The 19544-nt window shown below is 40.9% G+C and overlaps 1 protein-coding gene across 7 annotated transcripts; it reads right to left on the reverse strand.

Annotated features, from left to right (window-relative positions):
- Positions 1 to 8: 8 nt before the first annotated feature.
- On the reverse strand, positions 9 to 18869 carry LSM14A (LSM14A mRNA processing body assembly factor). 7 transcript variants are annotated; one of them, XM_077786259.1, is made up of 10 exons: positions 18493 to 18869; positions 10785 to 10948; positions 9454 to 9586; positions 8375 to 8494; positions 6680 to 6856; positions 6309 to 6371; positions 5533 to 5712; positions 3931 to 4102; positions 2862 to 3090; positions 9 to 1803 (listed from the first exon to the last, which is right to left on the reverse strand). In XM_077786259.1, exons 1-10 carry the CDS (start codon positions 18611 to 18613, stop codon positions 1780 to 1782), a joined length of 1383 nt encoding a protein of 460 aa, XP_077642385.1. In that variant the 5' UTR covers positions 18614 to 18869; the 3' UTR covers positions 9 to 1779. The 7 variants fall into 7 exon arrangements, with proteins under 7 accessions (XP_077642385.1, XP_021392376.1, XP_021392375.1 ...); XM_021536701.2 differs by having other exon boundaries at positions 9 to 1799; positions 8375 to 8497; XM_021536700.2 differs by having other exon boundaries at positions 8375 to 8497.
- Between the last annotated feature and the right edge of the window lie 675 nt (positions 18870 to 19544).

Here is a 19544-nt window from a genome sequence, read left to right on the forward strand (position 1 = left end):
CGCCCAGCGCTGGTACCAACAGTTTATTCTGGTTTAGAATAAAAAACAGAAAGCCTGGCCGGCCGGGACGCGGCTACGAAGGGGTTGCCCCCAGCCCGCGGATCCCGGCCCGGGTATTTACAGCTGGAACACCTCGGACAGTAAAGAGTTATTGCAACAGGACAGCACTTGCCTCTACGGTCAAAAATCTCAACAGGTGTTCAGAATCGTGACTTGTGGATCCCAAAAGGCAGTTGTTAAAACATGCAAAAACATTACTAAACAATGTTATCTAACTTCTACAGCTGTCAAATACTTGACCTTAATAAGGAAACCAATTACAAAATACTTCCTTGTAGTGCTATACAAAAGTTATAAAATTAAGATTCTATCAACCACTTTTAAATATTCCAATTTTTCAACAGTGCAGTTTTTCACATCTTTATCACCACTGAACATTCTGAAGTTAAAAAAAAAAAATCATCAAATTAGATCAAAGTGATGTAATCTTTGGATCCCTTTATTCCTGTGGCCTTCATATACATACACAGACACAAATGACCAGGTTTCTATTTCAGCATATCAGAAAGTTGCAACTAGTTATCCAGAATTGGCAAAAAGTCCGTACTGTCATTTGTGACTTCGTGGTGTTAGAACCAGAGTCTCAATGTCTCCAAGCTACGGTCTATCAAAATGCAAACAACTTCAAACACTAAGAATTCTTTAAATTGCTCATGTCTACAGGTATTACAACAAAGTTAACTTTTCAAGAAATGATAAATGGAGACAGACTTTTATCCCAGGCATTCCAAGAGAATCACCAACTCATGTGCCTGGTCCTTTATTAAAAAAAGTTAATATTTCTCACTAAATAAAATTAATTGCAAATCTTGACATATGAAAATTCCTTGTCTCCTTTTTTTGAAAATATCTCCTTAACTTGGTCAAATCCTGTGATATGCCAGAAACTACACAATCAAATTCTTGCAAGAGCAGTGAAGCGTGTATCCAGTTTTGTGTAATGGAAGAACATTTTCAAAACTTCATTATAATCCAAATATAAAATCAAACATTTAAGCTGAAAAGCTGCTAAAGAAAAAAAACCCAACTAATTCAGTGTTCTTCAGCATATCAACTTTCTGCAATAACAGTATGTTTACCGACTTAAAAATGTTTATTCTTTAAAAAATTAGTTGCTTTTTATACAGCTATACAAAGTTTGTAATGTTTCTTTGGCAATGGGATATAATGGAATTTTACAACTATATAAAAACTTTCCTTTGCCTAAGAAACAGTATTTACTGTGTGTACATATCTGACTGACAAAGCAAGTTTTCTACTGTCCAGCACCCTAGTTGATACAAGAACAACTACCTCAAAAGGGATTTTACAGGATTTCCAAAAAACAACCTTCGGTGGGTCAAAACACTCACAGTATCGACGGCCTTCTGCATACCATTGTCCTTACAACTTGAAGCAATTATCAAATACAGTTTAGTAATAAGAAAAATCCTTTCAGTGATGAAAAAATACTTAAAACTCCATCGAAGTACTGCTTATAATTAACTATACATAAGAAATTACTTATCCTTCTGTCTCAAATATATTTAATGCTTACTGTTTTCAAAGATGGCCATTTCTCAAAAGTAACTGCATTACACCCCTTTGAAATTAAATAGTTAAATCCCAGTGCTGGTGACAAGTATACAGCAAATTAACTTCATTCTTTGCAGAGATCAAAACTAATTCTCTGATTCAAGAAGATCTAGACGTTCACCTGGTTTGTAGCTTTCTTGTAGACTACGCAGCAACTTTGTTGTCTTTCTAGAGGAAACAAAAGCACACTGTTAAAATTCATTTTGCAAAACAAACCCTACAAACTAATCTGGGCAACAGCCCTGGGAGCAGCTGTGCTGTGCTGGCTGCTCCCCGTGTCCTGCAGCAGAAAGGAGACCTCCAGAGGAGATCAGGTTGGCATCTAGTCAAACCCCCTCAGTCTGGCACTGAGTAGAGCAGCTCATCACTCCAAATACAAAGCACAGCACAAATCCTCAGCCCTTGCACCACCTCCTACTCAACTGGAAGGCAGCAAAACTCTTGTTCAGAAATTCAAACTGCTGATCTTCAATCCCTCATTTCCATTCACGTTCAGCTACCCAAAGTTTCTTAAAGTCATAAGACTAACTGTTAAAAACTAATCATGGAACAGCTGAGGGATGTCTCACTACAGAGAGAAATGTGCTGTTACGTACCCCCATTTTTTTCATTAAAAAAAATTAAAATTTCTATTAAAAAAAAATCAGAGATTCTTGTTTGCAAAACTCTAACTGCTCATGCAGTAAACTAGCAGAAGTTGTTGTTCTGTCCCAGTCAGAACTCTAAAAGCCTAGTTTATCTGAACCAATCTGGATAGCTGTCTTTATTACTGATCCTAACCAGTACACCAGTCTATAAGATTTGTGCCAGCTCATTCTTGAACAATTCAGAAGTTTGTTGCACAATGGAAGCAAGTTAAATTATTCGTTCTCATTCTTTATATTTTACAATATTGCTTGGAAAAATGCTTGCAAGTTACAGCTCTAACACATGCATTCAATCTGTTGAATTTTTTTCCCCTTCTTTTTCTTCTCCCCAGTGCCAGCTATCAAATAGCTACTCAAGGGCATGTGACAAAAAGCAGTTTTTGTTTTGGTTCTTAATAGTAAAATGATACCACGTAACTAAAATTTCAGCATTAACGGACTTTCAAAAAGGTAGTCAGAGCCCCTGCAAAATACCGCTCAAGAAGCTCTAGTTGAGCATCAAATGTCAAAGCAGGAGATCCTGACCACTCCTTTCCCAGAACAGAGGATTGGGTCAGAGTAGCACGCAGTGCAGCTTACCCTATATTCGAAGTCAGCGAACTCCCTGCCTCCACGGCCCCCTCGGAAGCCGCCGCGGAAGCCGCGGGGGGCGGTGAAGCCGCCCCGGCCGCCGCCCCGGCCTCGGCCCCCTCGGAAGCCGATGACGCCCCTGCCCCTGTAGCCGCCGCGGCCGCGGTTGGGGCGCAGGGGGATGCCGAAGGTCTCGGCGTTCAGCCGCCGCTCCTCGGCCCAGGTGGGTCGCCGCTCCCTGCAGCACAAACACGGATCGCTGAGAAACGCTTGGGAAGGAAGGGAGAGCCGCCAAAAGCCCGTGAGGTTAAAAACGATACATCAATCACGGGGCAAATCTCCACAGTATCCCTTCCACAAGAACCCAGGTGTCTGCCACAGCTCACTGGACTCATCAAGAAGGAATATGGTACAGAGTCATTAGTTAGATATTAATAACGCTCTAAGAGTTTGCCATATTGAAAAGAACACTCTGCAGCCTCTGCACACAGTATCATTTGAAGCAAGAAACAGTTTACAGTTACAGATGTTAGTTTATCTGGCTCTGAGTACAACCAACTCCCCCTCCCCTCCTGCAAGTCAAAATAGGTCAGCAATCCACATCATCGTGTCTAATAAAAAGGCAGCAGCAAAAGATAAGCTTTAATTTTCCTGAAATGCTATCTGCCCATTTGAACAACACTACTGGCTGAGACAGTTATATAATCTGCTTAGAAACCATTACCACAGCAGGGTCATAATTGTTTTAACTGAAGTGTTAATTTAGCAGCAAAGCAAAACAAACAAACCCCTCCACATCTTAGTAAATCTTAGTATATACTTTACTCTTATGCACTAGAGCCTGTGCATTAAATTCTAAAAGCATGGCTCTAAAACACTTAAAATACCTTCCTATGACCGTATTGCACCTGCCCACAAAGAAATTTTGTGCTTCTTATTTCCATTTTATTTTTGGCAGCTGCATGTGAAAATAAGCTCTAATCACCTTTGATTCAGAGTTGATTGTAATGAGTACCACTGACATTATGATATAAACATGCATAAAGCAGACTAACAAGCTTCTCCTTGCAGGCCATACCTATTGTCATCACAGGAAATGTTATCAAAAAAGGATTTGGTTTTGTCATAGTAGCAATTGGGTCCAAGTGGATCTTCCTCATCAGCATTCCCTTCGCTATTTTGGGTATCAACACCTGAATCACCTTTGTCTTCTCCGTTTACAGGCTTCTCTGGTTTCTCAAGTTTATCTTCTGGAAAATAAAAAGTAAACAGAAGTCTTAAAAACCAGCACTGTTAAGTTATTCCCAATCAGAGAGGAACTATACTGAATGCTACAAAAATAATTTAATGTGGAAATCAAATAATTTGACATGTAAATTAGGATGTATTGCTGTCTGGAGGTTTCTATGCTTCCTGTGGGTTTAGTTACCAAAAAACCCTGCAGCAGAACAGACTTGATACCCATCTATTTTCTTCTGTCTTCAGCTACCTCCTTCCTGGGCTTAAGAGCCTGATTCAGTGAATCCTCCTAAAAGCCATCCCATGGTTTTGTACATCCCTGTTGTCCTTTGTCTTCTGGTTTTGCTGTCATCTCCTTTGAGAAGCAGGACAAGCATACTGACTTTATAATATATTTACTTCCTAATATTGTCTCAAGTTCAATTCGGTGTTTTAACTGGTACTGAAAACGATGCTGACAGTTCTGGCAGCTATTACTATCTTCAAATCTCATTTCTAAATGTCTACACCTTAAATTCCATGATGCTGTGCATAAACTTCAAGATAACCAGCTGAATCTTTCCACACCACACACAAGAACTACCACACTCACAAACATTTCTATAGCTATTTATGGTTAGTGCTCCCTTTTCGCTTTATTATACTGAAAAAAAAGTATCAACAGCACACCATCAACTGATTGAAAAATGATCCAAAAAGACAGGTGAGCACCAGAAGGCAGATCTTCTGGGACGCAACTGGTGTTTCTACTCTACACTGAAATCTGGCCATTTATTCCCACCTTTTGTTTCCCAGCTTTTAGCCAATCATTCACTGAAATGGGGAACTCACTGTATTAACCTACAGCAATTTTGTCCAAAAATAGTAGCAGCAGTGTAACAAACAGGTGGCTGGTCACAAGAGAATGAGGTAATCAAAACAGAAGCCTGCTAGAAAATGAATGCTGGCAGCATGGTTTTTAACTACTCCTGTGTTCCTCTGGAAAAGGATAAAAGCAAGGAAATGCTAGACCCTTTCAAACAAGCTCTCCTACGTACTACAATGAAGTTCTGATCCCAAACTCCTTTGCTTTTGGTCTATGATTGACATTATAATTTTGGCTTAATAATTGAAAACCTAAAACATGAATTTTCTTTTATTGCATCCTTTATAGAACTTTAAAGTAATAAACATAATTTGGACTTCTGGGTAAGCAATCTGCATATTTAAGAGACTTGTTAGAACTTCACAGATGATATCTGCTAGTTAAAATTCGTTAAAAACTCAAACAGTGACCCAAGTATTCAATTAACATATGATTACTTATTAATTTGTTTTTGAATTTATTTTTTAATGACTGCAAACAAGACTTAATACTATATGCCTTTCAAGAGTTGTTCTCCAAGGAAGGGTCAAAACAGCAAGACACAGTTTTTCCAGGCTCAAATCAAAATTGTTTTACCTTTTAATTTAAGTTTATTATGAAATTCTCTATCAATTTCCTCCTTATTGAATTGCGCATTTGCACTTTCAAAGTCGAAGTCCTTCTCAAACTTCATTGGAACATCCCTCCTAATACCAAATCTTCCTCGGCCCCCTCTGTGACCTCCACGGCCTCTCCGTACTGCAGGTGCACCTGGAACTGAAAAGAGGGAAATTTTGTTTGGTTTTGCTTTGTGGACTGGCTTTTCTCTGAGGATGGTGGAGGGTGTTTTGTTTTTGGTTTACTTTCCAATTCCTGGAGTAACAGGTTGGGACTTCAGAAATGCAGGAAGAAAATGTCTGTTGTTTAAAGTGCCATCAGAGCAGCTTGTAATTTGTAAATTCACTCACAGTAACAATGACAGTGACACAGAAAGCATAACAGTACTAAATTTGTGTGTTAAAAGACTCTCTAGAAGTCTTCCAAAAGCTTTTAATGACAAGTTAAAATATTAGTGGCTTTTCAGTCAAATATTTTTCTAGAAAGGCTTTTATTTCATACTATTATGTTTATAAAGCCATTATAGAAACATATACTTGATTTATATCTTTATTTAAATTGATTGCTTAAGTATAAAACAACAAGAAAAGATTTTTCTCTTTAATGCTGACTTAATTTGCTTGTCTTCTTCTGGCTCAATGCAAAGTTGTTACCTTCTCAAAGCAGAATGTGAAATAATTTATGTATTTTAGAAAATTTTAAAAAAACTTATTGGTCTGAAAGCAATTATAGCTATTTCTCAAAACATGATTTACCAATTTGTCGTTTGTTTTCATTTCTGAGTTCATTTTCTGATCTTGAAACCTTGTGTGCTTCAGCTAAAGTTGGAAATAAAAACATGATTTGTTTATCCAATTAGATAGTTTGATCATACTTCTGTATATATAATTCAGATTTTTAAAAAATCCAAACCTATAAATGTAAGGAACATGTTTAAATAATAAAATTTAAAAAAAGGAATTTAGAATATATACTTAAATTTAAAAATAAATATGTATCTAATCCAGGTCTCTGCTGGCCAGCCTAGCAATAAGACAGCAGGAAAATTCCTATGCACTACCCTTTAAAAGGGCACTTTGTATGTGTATGGAAGGAATTAAGCTGTATGAAAACTATGCAAAGCTACCTCGTCTGTGCTCTTGGCTCTCTAGGGATTTTTGGCTTGCAGACACCAAAGGTCTGGTTTGTACAGGACTCCTCCTCCCAACTGGTGCTGGAGTGGGCAGGTGGGCTGAAGCTGTTTGTACAGCTTGTTCCATGGTGGGACTCCTTCTCAAATGGTCCATCTGAGGGCTTGAACGACCTGGGGAAAAAATAAAACCAAACCCCACAGGGTTAGTTCTCATCTACAGAGGTGAGTTACAGATCTCAACCAATCTAGACTGACAGGTTTATCTCCTTTGGCAGTCAAGACAGCTGTGTTCAAAAAAAAATTCTGCACCATCAGATCCACTAATTCAGAGTACTAATTCAGAATAAAGGATGTTTTGGAATGCCCCTTCCCTCAGTCTAAAAAGAAATAACGGATAAGACACCCAATCCCTACCAACCCATTAACAACGTACATTTAGCTGTGGTATCAAACTTTGGCATTGATTGGAGGTAAAAATGCTCCTTCCGCCTCCCTGGGATGCCAAGTGGGAAGAGGCTGCTCCCAAAGGCAGCTGTGACGCTGCTCGGGCGCTGCTGCAGGATCCCTGCCCGTGCCAGGACAGCGGCACGGGCTGGGCTCAGGGCGGGGAAGGAGCTGTGGGAGCTGCCCCACACAGCACTGCTCACACAGCAGCACGAGGGGCTGCAGGCAGAAGCACCTCCACAATGGAGCCATTGATGCAGCCAGACGAGTTTACAACATCAAATAGGTAAATCTATTAAGAAATTAGAATAATACTCAAGTCCCAGTAAGTAAAAGAACAAGGTTCTGTTTCATTACAAAACAAAAGGAAAACAAAAAATAAACCAAACCCACAAAAGCTCATGAACAAAACAATAAATCCAACCATACCATACTTGCAATTGACAAAGACAAAAAATATTTCTAAAAGCAAACACTCAGAAAACCCCAGGAAATGTTGTGGCAGAAAGTATGCTCACCTGGAGCGTAAGTCATACATGTCCACAAATCGTAAGGCTTTAACTGCAGAAAACCAAACTTCTATTTCAACAAAGAAATCCTCAGCATATTTTTACCCCTTGAAGTAATCCAACAAAGTAGAACCTATTTTTTGGCAACCCACTCAACTGGTCCTAGAAACACTCCTAATGAGTATGCAAATCTCACCTGGAATTTAGGAAAAAAACCTGTTTGCTCTAAGTGTTTTGCCTTTTAACATGACTGCATAATTTAAAAACAGCATTAGGATTATATCTCAGCACACACACTTTGACAGCAAGGAAGAGTGGAAGAGCAGGAAATAATGGGGTTTGGGTTTTTAAGGAGCAATGTTAACAACATTTGCATTTAAGCTGATGGACTTCCCATTTCACTCAGTATGAAGTATTTGCAGTTCTGCCATGTTATTAAGAAAACTAAATACTGAATTTCCATGTGTATCTGCTAACACTATTTCACTTAATTAAGCCCTACTTCTCAGAACAGGTGCTTTAAGGGTAACAATACATGGATTACTACCTGCAGCACTCCAAGATGGAGAGAAAACACGTTTAAAGAGCAAACATAAAGCCTCTCAGTGTTTCCTGGGTTTAATACCAAGTGTTTTCATGAGAGAATTCAGCTGTTTGGTTGGCATTTCTAGCAACCACCAAAACCACATGGACACAACTCATCAAAAAAGACTGAAGTCACTAAAAAAGATTTTACCTTGAGACATCTGTGTTTTTAGTGATCTTGCATCTGTTGTAAACGCAGAACCAACTGCAGTGCTTTGGGACATGTTAGCACTGCCTGAAGAGTCTGTTCCAAAAGATGTTAAAGAGGCTCCTGCTTTGAAACAAATAATATAGTTGTAAAATCTGGTTTAGACTTTTGTTAAAATTAGCACTAAATGATTAGTGAAGCTTTATTAGGCAGTTATTCGAAAGTACACGTAAGTCTGCCCTTCCCATAGAGTTTTAGTTTAATCTAACAGATGTATGCACATAGACTAATATGTTGACTTTTTTAATGTAAAATGAAAAATAAAAGAGCACTTCTAGCTTCACCATCGCAAGTATTAACAAAACACAGTCATCTTACAGAGCCATGCATGTTATTGGTATATATTTCCACTTAAGATATTTTCAGCAAAAATATGACTGCCACATCTTACTAATTGATATAAAATTACAGTCAATTCTACAGCCTTTCTTTTGCATGGCTAACATTTTCAGTACTAGGAGTAACACTGCTGCTGGAACAGTTATGAGACTGTAAGTTCCTATGAGAAAAACCAAACTGTGAAATGAACTCTCAGGGATGAAGTAAAGTTGGTTGGTGAGTCTCAGAGAGAATGTGCAGCCTAAAGGAGCAACTAGCCCATGCAGCTCACAAATACTTCCAGCATCTATTTCCTACCTAGCTAGCACCTCACAAACAGCTGGAGGATTGCACTGGCACATGGTTGCTGAATAATCCAAATCCTTAGTTAAGGTACACAGCACCTGGTCAACCCAATGGCACAGCTATGGGGCTTCTGGAGGGGCTGCCTCTACCACTTGTGAAATATAATGAGTACTGGTCCCTCAGAGATAGGTGTTTAGATCTCAATCCATTATTTTGATTTAAAATGCAAAAACTATGAAGAACTCTCTACTTTGGAGCTAAACTGCAGAACTAACAGAGATGGAAGACTTTGAATCTGCCTTAGGATAAGACACAGATGAAATTCTAAGCAGTGATTACTGTCTGCACACAGAGAGCTTCACTCCCAGGAAAACACCAGGTAACCAAAGTGAACCTACCAACTCCCACAGTGCCAAACTGCTGCCCCACCAGCGGGCTCGGGCTGAACTGACTGTATGCAGGCATCCTGCCAAAAGGACCATAGGACCCCACAGACTGGAACGAAGATGAAGTTGAAGATCCTAGTGAAGACTAAAGACAAAACACAACACGCTAGCAAAAATTCATATCTACACCAAAATTAGGAAATAGATCTATGAGGTTAGACATGTAGAGACTCTAAAATAAACATTTTTACAATATGCACAGCTTAGAAAGCACTTCTACCCTTCCACCATCACAGACCTGGAGAAACAGAACACAAAACTTTGCAATCTTTTCCCTATAACCTCAGACACCGGACTCTCTTGTCCAACACACACATACAAGCTTTGTTGACAAATTTAGGAAGTGTCCTATCTTTTTCCTTGAAGTTTCAAACCCCACAGGTACAAAAAGACACCCAAGCATACTGGAGGAGGCTGAGGCTATCACTTTAATTGGGGTTCACAGTAATGCAACTTCACCGTTCTTCACTACAACTGACAGAGGGATTTCAGCAAATTTAATAAAATTCCTTGGAGAAATGCAAGGGCACATCATAAGAAGTTCAAGAATTTTATCCTATAGAATAGATAAAGCAGATGAATTGTATTACATGGGATTATTGATATCCATTTGAAGCAACAGATTTCCTCTTGCTCTCAGGGATAATTTTAAGATATTCCGTAAGCCCACTCAAAGAGCCAACAAATTTCTGAGAAAATTATTTATCGGTCTGTTTACTACAAAATGACAGACTAATTAAATCTGAAAGCTTCTAGCTGTAAATTTCTTTCCCCTCAGAAACCCAGTACTCACTATTCAAGTAACTGCCTTATAGTATGAAGCCTCTTTAAAAACATAGCTAGATGAAACACTTTAAAGTAAGAGTTAGCAAAAGCTGTTGAACATTAAAACAAAAATAAAACGAACAAGCAAACAAAAGCCACTAATTATCTGGAGATATTTCAGCATCTACTCCATTTAATTTATACCAAGTCTGATCTTCTGAAGAACCATGTGTCGTAAGCCAAATCCCTTTCAAAAAGGGCATCAAGACCTCCAAAAGTTCATTAATTGGTTTTGAAATGACAGCAGCTTTGGTATGTAGTGCACTGTGCTAGAGTTAGATTTCAACATTCATTTTCACAGTTGAAGACTGAAAGGAGAAAATCCTTCCAGAGCTCTTCACATTGGATTGTGAACCTTACAGTGATGAACACTAGTTTTTAAACACTCAGCCAGAGAGCACTTAAGCTAGCAAGTTACTTCTTCAGCAACAATTATTGACAGCTCTGTTTTGACTTACCTGAACAATAGCAGGGTCCTGTGGCAAGGAGCACTGAGGTTTTGGTGGCTCACAGACAGTCAGGTCTTTAATGTCGCTGCCACGGAATATGATGTACTCGAAGACCTCATCGCGAGGCGGGATGGGTCTGTCCGTTGGTCTGTCTTCTGTACCAAAGGAGCGAACTGCACGGGGGGAAGGGAGGAAAGAAATGAAACATCCCACATTCAACAAAAGGGTTTCAATCATACTGCAGACCAACAGCTTCAAATAAAAAGAATAAAATTTAATTGAGAGAAAAATGCTTATTGAATAGGCATCATATTCTTTATCATTATCAACTCTCCTCAGACAAGCAATAATTTAAGCTAAAAAAATTTGAGTTAAAACCCAAGCCAAAAGACTGAGACATCACTTATGCTATTAATTACATGCTAAATATTTCAACTGTTTTGTGAGGGTAAGGAGAAGCAGCAAGGCAGGTTTTTTTGGCTGGTAAGTCAATCCTATGGAATCAAGGAACACATGAGTTTACGTATGTCCTATTCTGTATTTGCAAAACAGGAAAAATACACTAATACTACTAAAATCTGGAATATTAAAAATTACCAAATGTTAATTTCTCAACAGATTCAAAATTTAATAAAACAACAAGAATTCTGTGGTATGTATATAAAATGTTCCCTAAGCAAAATGCCTTCTTCTTGCTGGTGCAATGCTCATGTCATATGATCTCTGCCAAATTAAGTAAACTCACTGGGGCATAACTATCTTCCTAGTGTGCACCATACCAAGACATTAAATTCCTTGTATGAATGAATTCCAACAGCGTTTTCACTGCACAGCAATGAGGCAATCGAGCTCTTCCTTTTGCACTACATATAATCACTACCACTGTACATGGATGCCATCACTTGATGGTCACTGCCCTCTCAGAAACTTTTGCCCCACCCTTAGACAGCCAACCCTGGGTGAGTATCAAATAAAACAAATAACTGAAGAAGAGATTTGTCTTCAAGGGCTAGTTATGTAAGCAAAAACTATAAACAATGGATTGAAACCAGAGAGAACAAAATAACAGACCCCCAACATCATGATAGTCAGATTCAATCACAATCTCATCAACTTGTAGCAGCTTTAACAATCCCTCATGACTGTTTTTGCTCCAGCTTTTTAAAAAGTGTTTGTTTGCTTTGCAAGGTACAGGTTATGCCAAGGAAAAAGAAACCGTATTTTGCTTTAATTTACCAGAATTAGATTTCCCTCCATTTTCAGATGCATCAACATTTTGGAGACATAATTAGGCACTTATTTGCAGCCATAGAATCATTAGTCAAGAAAAGCAGTCTCCTGTAGAGATGTATAAATGATACTGAGTCATTTCTCAGGCTGCACCAGCCATCTTCCATCACTGTTGCTTCTTGTGATACTGCATAAACAGAGCTTAACAGTCAGGTATTAAAATCTTTTTAAGAAGCATAATTCAGAGGTAGAGAGATCATGCCCACACTACAAAGAAAAATAACATTAAGTAGTTACAATTATTTTGTTCATGTATCATCTAGTGAGCTGACTTTCATTATCTTTTCTGTTTCTGTGCATCTGAAAGTCTGCTCTGAATGGTACTACAAAGTGTGAGCAATGTAAAAAGGCACACAGTGTTCAGTTAATGTCAGTCCTTGTTAGGAAAGGAATCTGTCTTCTTTTCCTCTACAGAAAAAAAAAGTGTCTGGAGCTTAAGAATTTGCAGAAATTAAAGTAATGCACAGTAGCTTAATAACATTATCAGTGGGTCATCTGAATTCCTGGGTCAATTCATTCCATTGCTTTTTATTCACCAGGCTCTTCTATTTCACAATCTTGACCATGGATCAACTCTCACTTTCTGGCCATCTTATACTCTATTTATCAGATAACTAATAAATTATCTTGGACTTTCATGCCAACATTTGACCTACTGCCTCGGTAAGTAAAACCAAAGCTGATTTTGTACTGCTTCTCTCTGTCCCACATTGAAGCGGTTTCTCTAGGAGCCATTTTCTCTACAAAGGTGCACAAAAATGGCCAGAGTATGATCAGTAAGTTACCAAAGGATTACTCTCTCTATAATGCAAAGAAACTACTCTATAGCAACACCACAGGGAAAGGGTAGTAAGTTGGCGGGGTTCATCTTGCCTTTACATGGAAATGAAAATCTGATGAACTGTGGAAGAAACATGCTTTAAAAGTATTTCTCTTAAGTCAGAGCCACACTACACAGGCAAGTATTTTAATATTAATACTAATGCCCCATGACACATATAGGAATAGTTCTAACACCTAGCAATTACCTTTCTCCACTCTAAACCAATAAAAAAAGGGAACCACCAGACTTTCATCTACTGACGCGCTGAAAGAAGTAAAGGGATTTTAGTGTATGTTCAAAAACAATGTCTTTCTCCACACTGTGAAATTACCATAACATCAAAAAGAAGTTTTTCAGTGCCAAAATTTAGAATTCATCTTTAACAGATTCAACTGTCTATGCAGTCTAACTCAAGACACTGATAGGGTTGCCAATGGTTTAACAATAAAACATATCAAGACTTGTTACTAAAGTTTGCTACTGAAGTTTAACTCTTCCTTTACTTCTCCCCTGCCCCAAATCAAACTGGTTTTATCACAGCCTTCTGCAAAATACAAACACAATTTCATCCAATGAAGATTTGCTCTGCTGGAGAGGGGTAAGCTAAGTCCCCTGATTTGCAGTTCAGACTTGCTCTCTCACCACAAGCAACCAATATAACCACTCCAAGTCCAACTTCCTTTCAAAGCAGGAACCAGAACTGCGAGGGCGGTGATCTTCGGAAGGGCTGCTTAACGAGTCCACCCCAATCAGGTCCTTCAGGGTAGTGTTAAGGAGTTGAAAGTACTTTTTGTATATTGCAAAGGCATACTTGCCTTGACAGTTTCCGTTTTCATCGCTTATGTTAGGATTTAACACAATCTGAGCTCATGAAAGTATGAAGTCTAGTATCAGAAGTGGCCAGTATAGCAGGATTTTAAAAAGAAACAGCTTTTACCATGTTTTCTCATACTCAGAAATACTAAGTTGCCAGAGTATCAAAAGCATAAGGTATTGGAGCAGCAGCAGGCTTAGAGCTCTGTCCAGCTCTGACTCTTAGGGAATTCCCTCAGACTATCTCCTTGCTCTAGAACAAGGTGCCGTAGCTCATATAGACCAAAATACTGAAGAGTGAGATGAAATTAAAATAAGCACAGAAATATTGTCTTGTGGAAGACAATGTTACAACTGCATTAAATCTATTCATTTTACCTTTTCTATTTCAGGATTGGTTTTTTTCTGTTGTTTTTGAAAGATCTAAACTGGCTTAAGGACTTGCAAACAAAAGGACAAGCAGTACATGTTAAAAGCAAACTTATTTTTTGTCAGTGTAAATACACACAAGTCAGTAGCTAGCTAAAATAACTAACTCTCTTGAGCCTATTAATCTGTATACTTGTGCCCAAGTAATTCCACCAGCTTCATATTAAAGTGCTGTGAACAAATTTTTGTACAGATTTTAAATGTGATATCACAACTATATGATATTGTACATTACCAAATTATACTACTGTAGCATTCAATGGCAATATTGCAACTTTCCCTGTCAGTTAATAGATTACTTGTTGATTAACACAGGGAAACTAACTAGAATGTTAATCAGAAGTGAGAGTCCTGACTCCTCTAGCAAGGGGACTCTGCTCCCCCACAAGGTGAATTCCTGCAACCAGGGAGTTCAGTCTGGGCACAGCACTGACACTCCTCACACAGAAAGCAGCTCCTCCCTGCTCCTGAGGCACCAGGAGGAGCATGACTACTAAAAGGAGACCACCACAGCTGAACAAGTCATTTCAACTGCCACCTCTCCAAACATCACAGCCTTTCACTGCAAGCATGCTGCGACGCCTGCACACCACAGCAGCTCATTCCTCCAGAACAATTACCTCAGCCTGCATTCCCTTACTTGCAGGGAGATGGAGCAGGCTTTGACAAGAGGAATTTTTCTGCTGTGACATATTGTGCCCAAGTTTGGTTTGGCACACAGGCCCTAACCTTCAAGACATCCAAGGAGCATGTTACTTAACTGACTAAATAATACTTTCCTAAACAACTGATAGAAATTTAACCCTCCCCTTTCCTGCTCCCACCCCCAAAAGAGCTCAAGCTCAGGATTTCAACTTTCCTCTGTCTGCACTTTTAAGTCTTTCACCTGCAAATAATGTTCTGTAGAAGTCTGAAAGGGAAATTTTCCTTTGGATGTGTCATTATACCATGGACAACACTATCACAGATGGCTGAAAATGTCAGAAGTTTAACCACGTAAAATAACCAAAAGCTATTTCATTAGTATCTATCAATTATCATGGTCCCAAATGCTAAGTGAGGTCCAAGAGTTGCTAAGTGAGAACTGATGCATTATAGCAGAAACAATATATAATTCTGGTTTTTATACTCACTTTCCTAAGGATTCCCTGTTGTTGAAAGAACAAAGCTTTTTCTGACACAATATGGTTGTTCTGACACAACTTACCTGCATTAAAAACAACTCTCTCTAAATCAGCGCCTTGAAATAGAAAAGCATTGTGTATAACTAATATGAAAGATCACATCTCCTTTTTAATGCCACAACATTTAAGATCAAGCACTCTGATTATTCTGTAAATGCCCCAGGTAGAGCAGCAATCATTTTCCAGCAAGAAAACTAAATAACCATAGCTTGCAAACTCATCTTAAACTGTTTGGGCCTAATGTTTAAAAAAAAGATAATGAATTTTTAAAAAACTAAGTGTTAACTAGAACAATGAACTAGAAGGATATTTCAAGTTATTTTAACTTGAGACTTGACAATAGGTGAGTGGGTTTTGATTCCAGACACTGTCTCTGAAAAGCTATTGATCCAAAGAAAACATATGCACCAATAAAATTTAAGAACCTCAAATATCTGCACAGCCTGCTTAGTGCTTGGAATCCATTATAGATGGGTGTTTCCCCTGCTATTTAAATAACTATACACTTACACACTTTGTGAAAGGATGCATCACTTCACTTTATCAGACTCCAGTTTAGATTAAAAATGTTATGCTCAATATTTAACAGTTCTTATCTTTCTCTAAATGTGAGACAGAGGCCACAAGTTTCACTTAGTGAAAAGATCACCAGGTTGTAAACAAAATGCTGATTAGAGAACTAGAGCAGATTGCCCCAGTAAGGAAGCACTACAGTCTGTGCTGGCAACCTAGAAATCTCATTTCTGTCTGAAACCCTCAACAATTTAAGATGAATGAAAGCATTCCATGAATACAACTTCATGAGATTAATCTCTGACTTTGATTTAGCCCACACAAATCCTATGGTTGGGCAAATCTGTAGTTATTCAAGAACAGACCCTACCTCTACTTTTGCACTTCATGTCACCATTTCAGCATCTTCAGTTAGAATACAAATAATGCTAAGGGTCCCTGCATTCAATTCAGGGAACAGTCATGTCACACACACTACACTACTCAGCATCTGAAAGCATCAAGTCTTTTGGGGTTATTTTTTGCTCTCTGGCAAAAAAAAAAAAAAAATTACAATTGTGGTCAAGAGTCACACTAAACAGTTCTGGTTTGACTCTGGATTCAGCACAAGAAGAAGAGGTAACTATTACCTGATCAACATATTCACAGCTAGAGTACAAGTTCTGCTTCTTTCACAAACAGACCTGGCCAATAATTTTAAGCACACCTGCCACCTTACATATATACACTATCATATACATTCAATGGCCTAAACCTGCAGAAACCTGAGTACTCCTGAGTTGAGCATTCTGCTCATTAAGGACAGAAACCATATGGTTGTTAGCAGCTCCACGTTAATCTCAAGATTTTTGGTTCCATGTGATCTAGAAATACTGGTTTATTCTCTTCTGAATCATAACACTACTACAAAATGCACATTTTTCAGCTAACTCAGCCAAGTTTTATTAAAGTAAATTTAATAGTTTAGATTTACATTACTGATGAGAGCTATGAGAAGACAGTAGATTAGACTTGTAAATGTAGTTTGATCTACCTTAAATATGTACACTCTGGCAGATACACCACAACATGACTTAACCACTCTTGAGAAGTCATGCAAAATTGCCTTGGTCAGCACTAAATCAGTCTAATTTTGGACAAGACTATCACAAGGTCCTCAAGGATAGGATTCTTTTTCTATGTGCTTTTGCACAAACCTTAACAATCACAGCATGCAACTGGAATTTCTGAACATTTATTCTTAATCACAATATCCAGCTTTTACTTGTATAAACCAAAATCCGCTGTCCTTTCAAAGTAGATAACGCAACTCCAGCCAGGCAATTCAACCTAAAGGCAACTTTAGAAGTAAGTGAAAATCACAAAGTGAAAGCTAACTGCCCCTTAAGTGAAGTGTGCAAGCTTGTTACCAAAGCCACTGTCAGGTGTTTGAAAGCCCACGTATCGCAACTTACAAAACAGAGTAACCTATTTCTTAAACAATAACGGGGGGAGGGTGTTGCTTGCGAGGAGGGAAGGCCTTAAAGTGACACAGCGCACAAACAAGAATAACCACAAAGGCCAGCGAAAGCGAACACATGGTATGCACCAGCACCCAGGGCAGCTGTGCAGAACGGAACAGACCGGCGTTAAGCCTTTCCTATCGGCCAGGAACCGAGCTCTGGAATCCTCTCTGTGCCAAATATTTCATTTACACAACGACTAATTTTTCCTCTTACCTAATGGCTGCACAGACTCTCTGCTTTTACATATGAATTTGGATTGCTTAGCAAGGACTTCACAGATGCAAGACGTGTAAAGGAAAAGAATGCTGAGTGTTGCAGAATCTATTATAAAGAAGTTATTAAAAGTTCTGACTTAATGTTTTACGTTGAGAATGAATTATGATGCATGAGAAACACTGAAGTCCCTCGGACATCCAGTTTCAAAAATTCTCTTTTTTGCCCACAACTCTCTTCTCAGTAAACCTGTCTTTCTAACTTTCTTACACATTCACAAAGATCCCTTCTCTTTCTCGAGATGTGTGTGCGTGTACATATACATATATATACACACACACATATATGTGTCTTCTGACCGGTAACATTCTCGTACCATTTCGAACTACACTGTACCATACACCTCCAAAATTAACAGCTTGCGTTCAGCTTTTGTCGGTAGTCCCGCACTCAGGATTCCCTCCAGACCCGAGCTCTCTGCCGTCCTAAGATGCAGAGCAACGCGGTCATACACGGCCCTATACCCTGTAGATCTGAAATTCTTAACGATGCAAAGAAAACCTCTTTCTAGCCACCCCCTCCTACTGCCTTTCACGCACTAGCTCTGGACCGCTTCCACCGCCACGGGTTTCATACTTGCAGTCTACCAGAACACCTGTGAGCAGCCCCGGCTCCTCTCGGCGCGGGTCCCTTCCCGGAGCGGGGAACAGGGGCAGCGCCGCCGCTCCCACAGCCAGACCCCCTCTCGCTCCCACCTCCCCCGCAGCCGCCCCGCCGGGACCAAGCGGGCTCACATCGAGCTCCGCCGGGCCCCCGCAGGCTCCGGGCCGCCCGCCGGGCCCCCTCGGCGCCCGGAGAGCGCCGCGGCCCCGGCCCCTCGCTCGGTCCCGTCCCGCGGCCGCGCTCCCCTCCCGCCCCTCCCCGAGCCCGCCGGGCCCGCTCCTTACCCTTGGCCAGCGCCACCGTGGAGTTCTCGGTGTCGATGGTGTACAGGATCCCCTCATAGCGGATCTCAGCCTTGGAGATGAGGCTGATCTTGCTCCCGATGTAGGGCGTCCCCCCGCTCATGGCGCTGCTTCTCGGTCACGGACACCCCTTCGCCGCTGCCGAGGGCCCCTTGCCAGGCACAAGCAGCCAAGCAAGCCCGACCCTGAGTCGTAGTAGGCGCTGTCCGCCTGCCGCCCCGAGCCGCCGCTCCCCACACAGCGGAACCCTCGGCACAGCCCTCAGCGGAGCGCTCAACACGGCCCGCGCCCCGCGGCTCCCAACATGGCCGCCGCCTTCATCTTCCCTCACAGCGCCCCCCCGGCCCGGCCCGCCAGGTGCATGCCGGGAGCGCGGCTACTCTCGCGAGAGCTGCGGGCGGGGACGCTGAGTTGGGGGCGGGAACGTCGTGGCGCGGCGCCGGGGTCCCGCGCGCGACGGCGGGAGCGGAGCGCGGAGCTTCGGCCCCGCTCGGCCCCGCTCGGCCCCGCTCGGCCCCGCCCGGCTCGGCTCGGCTCGGCCCCGCTCGGCTCGGCCCGGCCCGGCCGGCCCCGGCGCCCCGGTGCCGTCGCTCGCAGCCCGGCCCTGGCGCAGCCCCTGAGCCCCTGAGCCGTCGCCGGGCAGTGACAGCAGCTGTGGTGGGGTTTCGGGGTGCTGAGGGGCCCGGTCGTTGAACTGCAAATCCTGGGGACCCCCGCGGGCAGTGGACAACACGTGGAGAACCGCAGGAGCGGGGTGATAACACCGGTTTGTGCGTCACGGAGATTGCCTTTGCTGAGTGCTGAGAGTCCCATCCTGGCAGCCAGCACTAAGCAACACAATGTTGATGAAATCTTGACCAAAGTGTGGGATTAACCCTGAAAAACACCCTTTTAGTACAAGTAAACACACCCAAACACCTCATGATTTTGTGATTGCGCTGGATTTCCGCACCTTAAGTAAGAATCACAAGTGAGGCTTCTGTTGGAGCCACGATACTGCCTCAGGCCCCCTGGAAAACACAACAAAGACAAGC

The sequence above is a fragment of the Lonchura striata genome, chromosome 13 (genome assembly GCF_046129695.1).
Source record: "Lonchura striata isolate bLonStr1 chromosome 13, bLonStr1.mat, whole genome shotgun sequence".
NCBI classification, from domain to species: Eukaryota; Metazoa; Chordata; class Aves; order Passeriformes; family Estrildidae; genus Lonchura; species Lonchura striata.

Excerpts from the sequence above, each read along its gene's own strand:
- LSM14A (XM_021536701.2), bottom strand. The coding sequence starts at position 18,613 with ATGAGCGGGGGGACGCCCTACATCGGGAGCAAGATCAGCCTCATCTCC. Across the intron at positions 8,498-9,453 it reads GTTTGGCACTGTGGGAGTTG|CAGGAGCCTCTTTAACATCT; the intron begins GTAGGTTCACTT and ends TTTGTTTCAAAG. Across the intron at positions 6,857-8,374 it reads AAAAACACAGATGTCTCAAG|GTCGTTCAAGCCCTCAGATG; the intron begins GTAAAATCTTTT and ends TTTTTTCCCCAG.